This window comes from Trachurus japonicus, chromosome 19 (genome assembly GCF_045865225.1).
Source record: "Trachurus japonicus isolate A0001 chromosome 19, Traja_1.0".
NCBI lineage: Eukaryota > Metazoa > Chordata > Actinopteri > Carangiformes > Carangidae > Trachurus > Trachurus japonicus.
In genome coordinates, this window is record NC_140925.1 from 9,463,015 (window position 1) to 9,475,044 (window position 12,030).

The 12,030-nt window shown below is 41.6% G+C and overlaps 1 protein-coding gene across 1 annotated transcript in view; it reads left to right on the forward strand.

The window, feature by feature from the left end:
- Positions 1 to 12,030, forward strand: part of mta3 (metastasis associated 1 family, member 3) — a 30,642-nt gene that overhangs the window by 6,605 nt on the left and 12,007 nt on the right. The window contains exons 4-13 of the mRNA XM_085762103.1: positions 2,444 to 2,570; positions 2,747 to 2,810; positions 3,494 to 3,611; positions 4,396 to 4,498; positions 5,836 to 5,935; positions 6,030 to 6,218; positions 8,261 to 8,335; positions 9,398 to 9,456; positions 9,594 to 9,712; positions 10,768 to 10,925. Coding sequence (XP_085618229.1) covers positions 2,444 to 2,570; positions 2,747 to 2,810; positions 3,494 to 3,611; positions 4,396 to 4,498; positions 5,836 to 5,935; positions 6,030 to 6,218; positions 8,261 to 8,335; positions 9,398 to 9,456; positions 9,594 to 9,712; positions 10,768 to 10,925 — 1,112 coding nt within the window. The remainder of the gene's footprint in view (positions 1 to 2,443; positions 2,571 to 2,746; positions 2,811 to 3,493; positions 3,612 to 4,395; positions 4,499 to 5,835; positions 5,936 to 6,029; positions 6,219 to 8,260; positions 8,336 to 9,397; positions 9,457 to 9,593; positions 9,713 to 10,767; positions 10,926 to 12,030) is intronic.

Genomic DNA, 12,030 nt, shown 5'->3' on the forward strand with positions numbered 1-12,030 from the left:
AGCCTGGACATAATGTCTGAACATTTTCTTTTAAACCACTCCCCCTTCACACCATCACTGGCCTGTGGTTCAGAGGGTAGTGTGTACAAACGATTGCAACACCCTTCAAGGAAAGTGTGCAAAGTTTCACAATGTGTCTGACTATCTCCTCTTTCCTTTTTCTGTGATGCTCGGTTTGAAAGCGAACACGCCACGGACACTTTTGTCTTCATATCAGACCAAGTGGTTAATCTGAAGTCAACCCCGGTCTTAAGCACCGGAAATGAAAGTGTTCAAAACTGTGGTTGGTTGTTGCCAACAGCTACTCTGGTGGACAAAGATAGAGAGAGGACAGGGACACGTGTTACAACTTGATATAACTGCGCCCATTTGACTGGGTGACGGTCAGAGTATAGTTGTGTTTGGTTGTTCAGAGCGAGAGAAGTTCAAACCCTGGTTAATTTCTCACCTCTGCACAGCTGGACAGTTGCAGCAATGAAAACTTCAGAGGGCGAGTTTCCAGCATTGTTCGACCGTATGACATTAAATGGCAACATGGAGCACAGGATTAAAAAAAAGAAAGTAATTCTTTTGGCTTCTTTTGGGTGAAGCGCTGCGTGGATCTTAGAGTGAAAAACTGAAACAGCAGGTGCTTATGGCCAGGTACAAATATATATAAAAGGTTAAAAAACAAAGACCAATGTGTTTCAGCGCGAATGAGCCCTCTTCAGAGTTGAGGTCCTCATGTTTATAAAATAAAGGCATTTCTGTCAAAACAGAGCTGCCTTGGTGTTTTTCAAATCTAATTTTGGGGCTTTTTTTTTTATGCCTTTTAATTCAGGGTCTAACGGTATTTGTATTCGTCCCGTGCTGTCACGGTATGGGGGTCACGGTTCGGTGCATACAGTCATACGACAAATACGAAGTGAATATTTAAAAAAAACATGAACACAGACCAAAAACATCACCAAAGCAATTGGCATCTAGCCTAGATTAAAGCAGATATCATCGGCACGGCCGTTTCGGCTAATGCTGTGTTCAAGGCAGGCTTTTGAAACCGTAAGTTACAGCTTCAAGTCACAACTACGACTTGGTAGCGTTCCAGGTAACCCGTAGCTCGTGTTTTTACCGTCCTGTTGTCTGTGAAAGTTCCCTATAACGGCCACTCGTAACTTCCGACCCGTGAACTCGTACCAGATCGAACTGGTATGACTTCACAGGAAGGAAAAACACAAAGTACGAGTTTCCTTGAACGCACCATGAGTTAGCAGCCCCCGCCCTTGTCAGGCATCAATTGGTCCTCGTGCTACGTCACCACATTCACGCGCATCCCTTGGCTGCACACACAGCCCTTCATGCCGTTCTCTCCCCTCATTGGATAACACTTGTATCCCACAAGGAAAATTTTCTCCTCGGGTTACAGCAGAGCAGAGTGACGGAGAGACTCGTGTTTAGGCTGAAATACTTCATGTAAGTGATTGCTGACGGAAAATAGGACTATTTAGGACTTATATTAACAAAAACATTCCACTGATATCTGCTTTAACTGTGTAAACCAACATTGATGTCAGTTTCTTGTTTTTTTTATAATAGTTGCCAGTTGTCAAGTGCAATTTATTTTTCTCTAGAATTAATGAATGGTATTATAACACTCCTAATGCACTTGTTTTATTTTTTATTCATTTTTTTTTCTTTTATAACAGAAGATTGTTTTTAGTTTTACATACAATTAGTGTCTGTTGTACCGAACCGGACTTGTGTGTACAGCTACACCCTTACTTTTAATTGATAGGACGACTGTAGAGAGACAGGAAATGAAGAGGCAGAGAGAGGGGGAATGACATGCAGCAATGGGCCACCGGTAGAATTGAACTCGGGTTAGCTGCGATAAGGACTATTGCCCCTGCTCTTCCTACTGAGCTAAACTCGCACCTGGAGCGCAGGTTTTTTTGCAACAGGGATGTGAAGCTGTACCTGAGGGCCCAGAGCTGCCTCGTGGGAACATCTGCTGTAATAATAGATACATTTCCAATGGCAGATAATCTTTAATCGTCTATAAGCCTGCACCGTGTGTCCCAGTGATTTAAAATGTTCATCTGCTGCCTGGCGTTTCCTGCCGACTCAGCTAATACAGTATTTATACGAACACTGTCTTTAAAATTAAATTTCTAGTAACAGTCCTCCACAAAATGAACTGGGTTTCTTGAATAGATGGCAGCGCAGTGGTAGTTTGTGATTGCAAAGTCCTTGAGAGACTTTTTCTTTTAAATTTTATTTAACTTTCATCCGAAGACACAGTTATGAGATATTCTTTATGAAATCTGGGAGATGAATAGCTGAATTTGGCTCAAGCCATGTGTGACTTAAATCTGCAGCTCGGTAATTTAAGACCGTTGTCGTATTTCTTCCTCCATTTTTTTTTTTAAATTTGTCATTTTAAAGTAATTTTTCTGTGCATTTGCAGAGGAGTTGGAAGAGGAGAAGGAGAGCCCGACAGAGACAGACCTAACAGAAAAACAGAAACACCAGCTTCGCCACAGAGAGCTCTTCCTCTCCCGGCAGTATGAGAGTTTACCTGCGACACACATCAGGTACTCCACACACACACACACACACACACACACACTACAGCTAATCAATGTTCAGGCAGTGCTCATGGTTAGTCACTCATCCAGCCTTGAAGATGCTTATCAAACACTGCTCACTTCCTGCGTCGTGTGTCTTTACGTGGTGTTTGTCCCTTTTTCTCTTTCTCTTTCTCTATCAGGGGAAAGTGCAGCGTTGCGTTATTGAATGAGACTGAAGCCGTTCTCTCGTACCTTGACAAAGAGGTGAGCCGGAGGAAAAAGAAACTTGATTTGTCATCTCCCACTGGTGTTTGTTGTTGTTTGTTTACCACAGTCATCTAGTCATATCTAAAATACCTCCACACACGTCAGACGTCAAAGTTTGATTCCGGTGCCTGAACCTACTGACTCATTAGAAGATCAATTAATCATTATGTACAGTTAATATAAGAAAAAAGTTTAAAAAAATATATATATAAACACATTATGGTGTCAGATTAGTTGCAGAGTAAAACAGGAACTGATAATTATATAAGAGACATTTCATTTCTCCTTTATTTATTCAGGGAAGGTCAGTTGAGAGCGAGCTCTCTTTTTCAATGACAGAAAGCAGCAAATCTGCATTTTTGAGAAACAGGAACTGGAGAAAGTAATTACAGTAAGAGCCTAATTATTCCAGCTGTAAGGCAATAAAAATAAAGGTTGCAGCTGTTCTTCGGTGCTTTCTAAAGATTCTTGTATTTATTTCACCTCGCACTGTGGTTTTCCGTCACACCAGGGGGTTTGTTCTGGTGAACAGCAACTCTGGGTTTCAGAAGGAAAAAAAAAACAAAACAAAACAGATTCAAGGTTCAGGTTAAATTGTTGAAGATATAAGATGAGTTTGGCATTCTTAAAAAGCGTCGGCCGGCTGGACGTCTCGGTAATTGTTGTGTTGTTCTCTCCAGGATACCTTCTTCTACTCGCTGGTGTACGACCCGACACAGAAGACCCTGCTGGCCGACAAAGGAGAGATCAGAGTGGGGCCGCGCTTTCAAGCAGACGTACCCGAAATGCTACAAGAGGGTCAGTCAGTCAGTCAGTCATAAACCGCACCTGAGCAGATTCACTCTGCATTTGATTTGTTCAAATAACACCCACAGGCTTTGTTATTTTCATCAGTGTCAAAGCTTTGTTTTTCCATCTCTAACCAACACATTATCATCTCGGAGGGTCACAGCGGGGAAAGGTGGCTGTTGTTTCCTGGTGTAAGCATATGTGGGATTTATAAAGAAAACACCACCTGTGCTAAAGCGAAAGAAAATCTGTGTTCAAGTTTGTGCAAGCTGAGTGTGTCTTATGAATAATGACAATATTTAAGCTTCTTTCACATATGCAGCCTGAAAGTTTTCATAAATGTGCCTTCTTCCAGTTGACTTGATGAGCAACGACCTGACAGTATGTGTGGAGAAATTGATTTTCTCTTGGCTAATGTAATCGAAAGCTGTAGAAGTTTCTCAGAATTTCCTGTAGAAGTGTTGATGTGTAAAGATGAGAAATGATGTTGATGTATTTATTTAGATGGAGCTTCAAAACCAACTCAGTTGAGATGAATGTGTTGGATGAAATAAATACGTCTACAGCAGATTAAACTTTGATCAAGATAAATCTCAGCCACTGCTCCACAACAACAGTCAATCATGAAATGTGAGATGTCTTAACAGCAGTAAGTGGACGACTCCCAGGCAGTTTCATGGACTTTGTAATCAGGAACTTGACTTGTAGCAAATTTTCCAGAGGTTATAAATCAATTTCTTCTACTGTGCTGTACTTTTACTGTCTTCTGAGCTGCCGCCTCTGTGTCCTGCAGGTGAGGCAGACGACAGGGACCAGTCGAAGCTAGAAGAGAAGCTGTGGGATCCAGAGTGTCCGCTCACCAACAAACAGATAGACCAATTCCTAGTGGTTGCACGGTAAATCACCCTTTTCACCTCCGACACCGGCGCAGACTAGACATGTGCACAGTTACATGAGTAGGCAATCTGCTAATCGGTTACAAATTATTACCCGGTTAACCAAGGATTAAAAATATGGCATGTTGGAGAACAGTCTAGCGTCGGATCAAACTACATAATCGTGCCATGGTTCTGGTTTTTTGCAGCGTTTAACAGTTTTGCATCGAACAACGTGGTTTTTTGCTGTGTAAAAGCGTTTTTGGATCGAGCCTCGAACTTTCAAACCTTTTACAGGAATCTGTGGTGGTTCCCTCGGGGTAGCTAAGCCGTAGGGAGGGAGACGATGGGTATCATCAAGTCTGTTAGAAAATACAAACGTTCTGAAACCTTCCCAGTTATTTCCTGAGACGATGCAAGGCAGAGAGGAGCGTAGTCACCAAAACGTAGTGTGGACTAATAAATAAGCACTGCTAATGACTGAGAAAAAGGCAGCCGGGGTATAAATGCGCTCTGTCTGACGGACAGAGTGCATTTATACCCCGGTGTAAAGATGCACATATGCCCCATATGTGCATCTTAAACTCCAATCTCTACTCTTATTAACCACCTGATTTATGAGTCATTCTACTTTTATTAAAGGGATAGTTCACTCAAAATTCAAATTTCACTCAGTTTCTACTCACCCTCATGTCGACTAAGGGTTGGGAGAAGTTTCAGAGTCCTCCGTGCCTTCTCTGAGTTACAGCAGGGGCTCCGTGCAGCACTGCATGTCCATATGACGGTAGCGAATGGGGCTCACTTTTCTTCGTCCAAAAAGACACACCAAAAAACATCCAAATACCTCCATACTGCTCGTCTGTAATGTCCCTCTTGTATTGAAGACCCGACATGAGACACTGTTCCGAAAAAAATTAAATAAGTTTATATAACTATAGCTTGCTTGTAGCGGAAGCTCCCAGTGTCTCAGTTCATTGCTCTTCCTGTGTCAGTTCAAATCCCATGAAATTTGCAATGACACAGGCAGAGCAGTGAAATTTGAATTTTGGAGAACTATCCCTTTGGGTGAACTATCCCTTTAAAGTAATCGGTTACTTGGTTAGAAAATTACTCAAAATGCCCATTCCTAGCCCTGACAACACCGCCTCCTGTCTGCATCAACCAAACAGAAAGATCATGAGATATTCAGCTCCATAACCTTCTCCTGTTTGTGTATGATAATGCAAAATATGATGAGAAAATTAATAACTGCACATTATTGTTGTTTGACGGATGGCTCGTAGCGAGGCAGGTTTCATCACTTTAGATTAATTTAGTGATTTATATGCATTTTTTTTTGTGTGTGTTTTATTATTCAGGGCGGTGGGGACCTTTGCTCGAGCGTTGGACTGCAGCAGCTCAGTCAGACAACCAAGCTTACACATGAGTGCAGCTGCAGCCTCACGAGATATCACACTGGTGAGTTTAAGACACACACATACACACACACACACAGACACACACACACCATGACATACATGACAGGTGATAACCACCACCATCTTGGTTGCAGTTCCATGCGATGGACACGCTGCATCGCCATAATTACGACCTGTCCAGTGCGCTGAGTGTACTGGTCCCAGCGGGCGGTCCAGTGCTCTGCAGGGATGAGATGGAGGAGTGGAGCGCCTCAGAAGCCGCCATGTTCGAGGAGGCGCTAGAGAAATACGGAAAAGACTTCAACGACATCCGACAAGACTTTGTAAGTCTGTTTTCTTTTGTTTTTTTGTTTGTTTTAAAGGACAATTCCAGGCGAATTCAACTCAGGGGTGTATTTTCCTATCATTTTAGGTCTAAAAGAATGAATCTGAAGATTTTCAGTTTAATTGCTCCTGTTTTGCGGTAGTTGCGTCTGTCCGCGCATCGCCACGGCAGCAATGAATGGGAGTGGATGTAAGTTCCGCTGTTTAGGCTGTTTCCAGCCCTCAAAGCCGCACTTTTTTTCCACAGACAGCATCAGATGGCGACTCAAACATGCACCGAGAAGTTTATTTACTTCAAGCAAGCCGACATGTTTGTAAAACTAGATCTAATTCAAAGTCTCCCGGAGTCTCGCGTGAGACCCAGTTGCCGTGCGCGGTGTGTTCAGGTGCAGTGGGAAAAGCTACCGTTTGTGTCATAAACACAGGAATATCAACTCTTTACTTGCTTGAAGTAAAAAAAACTTCTCGGCGCATCTTTGAGTAGCCATCTGACGCTGTCTGTGGAAAAAAATGTACACTTGAAGCAAGTAAAGAGTTGATATTCCTGTGTTTATGACACAAGCGGTAGCTCCGACTGCGCCTGAATACACCAGCACTGCAACTTCGGGCTCGCGCGAGACTCCGGGAGACTTTGAATTAGATCTAGTTTTACAAACATGTCGGCTTGCTTGAAGTAAATAAACTTCTCGGTGCATGTTTGAGTAGCCATTTGACAGCCTAAACAGCGGAACTTACATCCACTCCCATTCATCGCTGCCGTGGCGATGCAGGGACAGACGCAACTACCGCAAAACAGAAGCGATTAAACTGAAAATCTTCAGATTCATTCTTTTAGACCTAAAATGATAGGAAAATACACCCCCGAGTTGAATTCGCCTGGAATTGTCCTTTAAACCTGTGCTCTCATTCTGCCTTTTTTTTAGTCCATAACATCTGGAATTTCTGAGATCATTTGTCCTCAGTTAAAAAAAACAACAACTTCAATATCTGTTTGTTATTCGAAGTCTGTTGTTCTGTTGAAAGGTTGCTGTCATCCTTGGAAGTATTTCTGAATTTTTCCAGCTTTATTTCTGCGTATGAATAATGAAAGCCTCATGTTTACAACCAAGAACTCTTCCGATAATAATCATTTTTGGCTCCCTTCAGCTTAATACTTTGTCTTTATACTTTTACGCAGACAATAATGAATGCTAGGAAATTGGCGATGTCATGTCAAACTGGACTCTAGATGCTGTGTTAATAGTTTCTTTCATAAACAAGAGCAGCAGTCGGTGAAATTGTTGTAAGATATTAGAAATGTTCTCAAATCACTGCTCCTCATGCTCCCACCAGTCAAAAACAACTGTCAGTATGTGGTCAATTATAAGAAACTGCTGTGTTTTTGAGATGTATTTTAGTAAAATCCTTGACTCTCTCGACTTGAAACTCACTTAGCATGCTGTTTGCGCAGACGTGTGATTATGCAGCAGGAGAGATTTGAGTTTTTAACTTTCTGTGGACTTAAGTTACTTCCCCGCCCTGCAGCGACAACCATGTCACAATGGGAATCTGTTGTAATTGACATGAATTTGGGCTCAACACAGACGACACAGCTCTGTGAAGGACGAAATTACCAAATTTTAACAACCGCCCGCCTCTCAAACCTGCAGGGAGTGACTATTTGATTCTTTTGAGTTTTCCTTCTTGTCATCCACCTTTTCTGTACAATAAAAAGCAGGATATGGGCGTAAGCGGTGGCGCCAGGTGCTCATGAATACTTATTAAATGTGTGAATCACTGTGTGTGTGTGTGTGTGTGTGTGTGTGTGTGTCTGTCAGTGTGAGAGAGAGTGTGTGTGTGTGTTGTCGTCTGAGGCTCGGCACCAAGCAAAGCTGGTAGCTCTCAGACTCTGTGGTCACGATGCCTCTCGCTCATGAATATGCATGAAGACGTTCTCACCCAGATGGCAAGAACATGAGATATTAATATCATTAATTTACTCTGTGTCTCCCCCTCCTCACCCCTCCTCACCCAAACGTCTTCATTCTTTCTTCTTGTGAAGCTGCCATGGAAGTCTCTGACCAGTATCATAGAGTACTACTACATGTGGAAGACCACAGACAGATACGTGCAACAGGTGAGGCCATTTCAGTCCTTTTAAAATATTAAAATTCAGTATTTCTCTTCGGCTTTCATCTGCAGTGTGTGGACAGTCTGACATCTTTACTAGCAGAGTTCTAGTTTTAACGTTTTTCTTGGGGTGAAAGCACTGAATTCAGCTCCTCCAAAATTCTCCACAAGGTATAAAAGTAAAAAATGATATTGAATTTTATTACAAATATTATGATATATATGATATCGCATATTTTGCCAGCTATAGAAAGTAAATTGAGTTCAGTTTGGAGCCTCAAAACTTCACAAATAAAAGCCATGTGCCCATTCTTCTTCAATTAATTTAAATGAACTAATCATGTTTTAATTGGTTAATGCTCCACCAACTTCCTGCCATGTATCCAAGTCCAGGTGCTGCTAATTGATTGATTAGATTGATTAATTATGTCACCAGGAGTTGTTATACACAGTCTGAAAGTGCTGGTTGTTTATTGCAGTCACTGTTTTTGTGCACTGCAACTGCAACCTCATTCATAAAAAAGTTTGGGATACTTTAATTGAAGACCTTAGAGAGCTCCCTTCCCTTCCTCCAGAGCCATAGAGATGATTATACAGCTGTTTACAGACCGAGTCGTTCTCCCCGTGAGAAATAGAAAATATTGACCATGTGTAAAATTGGCGGCGCGCCCCCTGAGGAGCGCCGTAAACCGAAGTGAAGGGAATATCGGTGCAGGAGAGGTTTAGAAACGGGGAGTTGTGAAGTGAATGTGCTTGCAGAGTAGACAATATTGATACTAGCATCAGACAAATATCTGACACAGCTGTCAGCACATGAACTCCCATTTAATCCAGATGTGCAAACTATCATGTCAGGAGGAAGGGAAGCAAGGGAAGCAACACCTTTTTTTTTTTTTGATCTGCATCGATCAACACATCTAATGACTGTGCGGTCCCGTTTCCCAGGCTGCCTGTTAGCACCGATTTTTTAAAAGGTGTCACACCATCAAGATTTTTTTTTCTTGTCAAACACTTGATTTGTTTTGGTTTTAATGATTTCTTTCCATCTGTTTGTTTTTCCTCTGAGCAGAAGAGACTGAAGGCAGCAGAAGCAGAGAGCAAACTGAAGCAGGTTTATATCCCCACATAGTAAGTCGCCTCATTTCACATTTTCAGTCTTCAGATACAGTATAGACGTCTGCATTGTGCTGTGAGATGTATTTCCAGATCGAAGGAGATATAGTGCTGATGTATTTCTTTAATCTCTGCTTCTTGTTACTTCACAGTAACAAACCCAACCCCAACCAGATCTCAATGACCAATGGCAAAATGGCGACGGTGAACGGTGCAGGTCCCGGGTCCTACCATGCAGCAGGCGGCGGCAGAGCCTGCGAGAGTTGTTATAGTGAGTTTTAAGTGTGTGTGTGTGTATGTGCGTGAATGAAATCTATAAAAAGGAAATAAATGAAGCTGAGGAAACGCTTTCCTTTAATTTTCACCATCACTGCTTATCAGCTTATTTATCTAGACAGCTGTTACTAACTTCAGTGATGAACCTCCGTCTTGGTTAGTCGCTCTGGGTTGGCTCAGATATAAAGCTGGTTCTGAATTAAAATTGGTTTATTAGAACTAGAGATGCTGTAGAAATGTTCCCTGAATACCAAAAGTTTGGAGTGATTGTGTTACTTGAGGTGAAACGAAAAGTTTGTTGATGACTTTCGTAATGTTGGATAAAGTCAAATTGCTTTAATGTTTGCCCAACAATCCAAAATACATAGAATACAACAAGATAAAACGGATCAACAACAAATTCTCACATTCGAGTAGCTAATAACACATTCGTTGCTTTATAAATGATTTAAATGTTTAATAGTTGATTGACTATGTCTGATAGAAGAAAGCGGTCTGTTGTTAGTTGATTATAGCTGCAAAGAAATTAAGCCGCTTCAAAGTTAAAGCCTCATGCAAGTAGAAAGTTTTCATTGTAAAGCAGCAACAGAAAATCTTTTATTTTGTATTGGTTAAAGCTGAACTGCAACAACTCAACTTCTGAGCAAAGTGGATGCGATCGATAAAATATGTAAGAATGGATGACGGATGATAAGTGGTCACTGTTTTATTTATTTATTTATCTTTTTTTTTTTAAAGTAAAGCAGCAAACAGAAATGAGGTTTTGATGAAAAACTAAATTGTGGAACTGAATCAAAATGAACACAATTGCCACAATAACAACTCCTCTCATTTTTCTTTATTCTGCTTCTTTGATATTTGTTAGTTCATGGTTGCTACTCATCAGTCAATAAAGAAGCATCCACTGCGACTCCTGCTTGATTATGGATATTGATAAAGTGATTTAGCGAGACAGTGGAGAAAGAAAAGATCAATATGCTGAGTGTCTTGAGACATAGTCTTCTCCTTCGCTGCCTCTAACAAGCATTGATGCATTTCGTACATTAACAGCCATGCAGTCGGCCCAGTGGTACTCATGGGGGCCTCCGAACATGCAGTGCCGTCTGTGCGTGTCCTGCTGGATGTACTGGAAGAAGTACGGCGGCCTGAAGATGCCAAGCAGAGCCGAAGCCCCAGAGGAGAGGACCTCCCCGACTCCCGCCAGCAATGTAAGCTCAGTCAGAACAACGCAGACATGAAACATCAATGTGTCCGAGTCGGGTCGGGAGCGCGTTCACGTGTTCAGATGTTGTGCAGAGGAAGTAATCACAAAACAAGAGCCACACAAACTACTCTCTAAATTCCCTGTATTAGCTCCGTAAGTGATGTTTTGAGCCATCAAACATCAATAATTCACATTAGCTGTTAATAGATTCCCACACCCTAGACTTTTACTAAAGAGTTCTTTAAAAAGCAGGATGCAAACTGATGATGATGATGCCTTAATGTCTTCAGGCTGCACCGTTGCCTTCTGTTACTAGTTTATCCTTTTTCCAATCACACATATGGGAAGTTAAATACAAGTATAACACAAATAGTAAAGCACAATAATAACATATGTAAGGAAATTATACAAATAAATTCACAAGAATCTAACACATTTTTCCACAGAGGAAGTAATACAGAGACCTAAATCTCTGGTTGTGGGTTGAGCGAACATTTCAAGCTCTTATTTTGACAGGGAAAAAAACACAGTTGTAACTAATAACCTACACGGCTGCTCTGTTTTTAATTGAAGTGGCTCTTCTCCGACTGTCTGTGAGCTTTAATGCACATCAGCAGTAAGCTATCACAAATGGAGCTCGAGCCATTACTAATGTTAATAATGACACCTGAGCACTTCCTGCCGCTCCACGATGGACACTCATGCACCACTTTATCGACTGCAGCTTTAGTTAACAGCCTCCTATGAATCCTGCCTCACACAGACGATAATGTCTTGTTTTGGAGACGTGTTTTTTTATTTTTTTATTTTACTTTATGACCAGTTTGGAGGCTGCAGTTTCCTCGGTGACATAGACAGCTTCACACTCACCTTTCACTTCAAACATAAAACAGAGAACGAAACCTAAAGCCTATAAAAATGCGCGTAAAGTGGAATCAACACTCGGTTAATCTTTGTGAAAGTAAGATTTATTGCCGACATTTCACCGCTAACTGAACCCATTACTTTGTTTTGCTTCAAGAGTCTTTGACACATCGTGACTTGAGGACTAATGGAGCGGAAAATCGCCTCTTTTAATCCTTTTGCCATGACTGAAAACTTCACTCTGG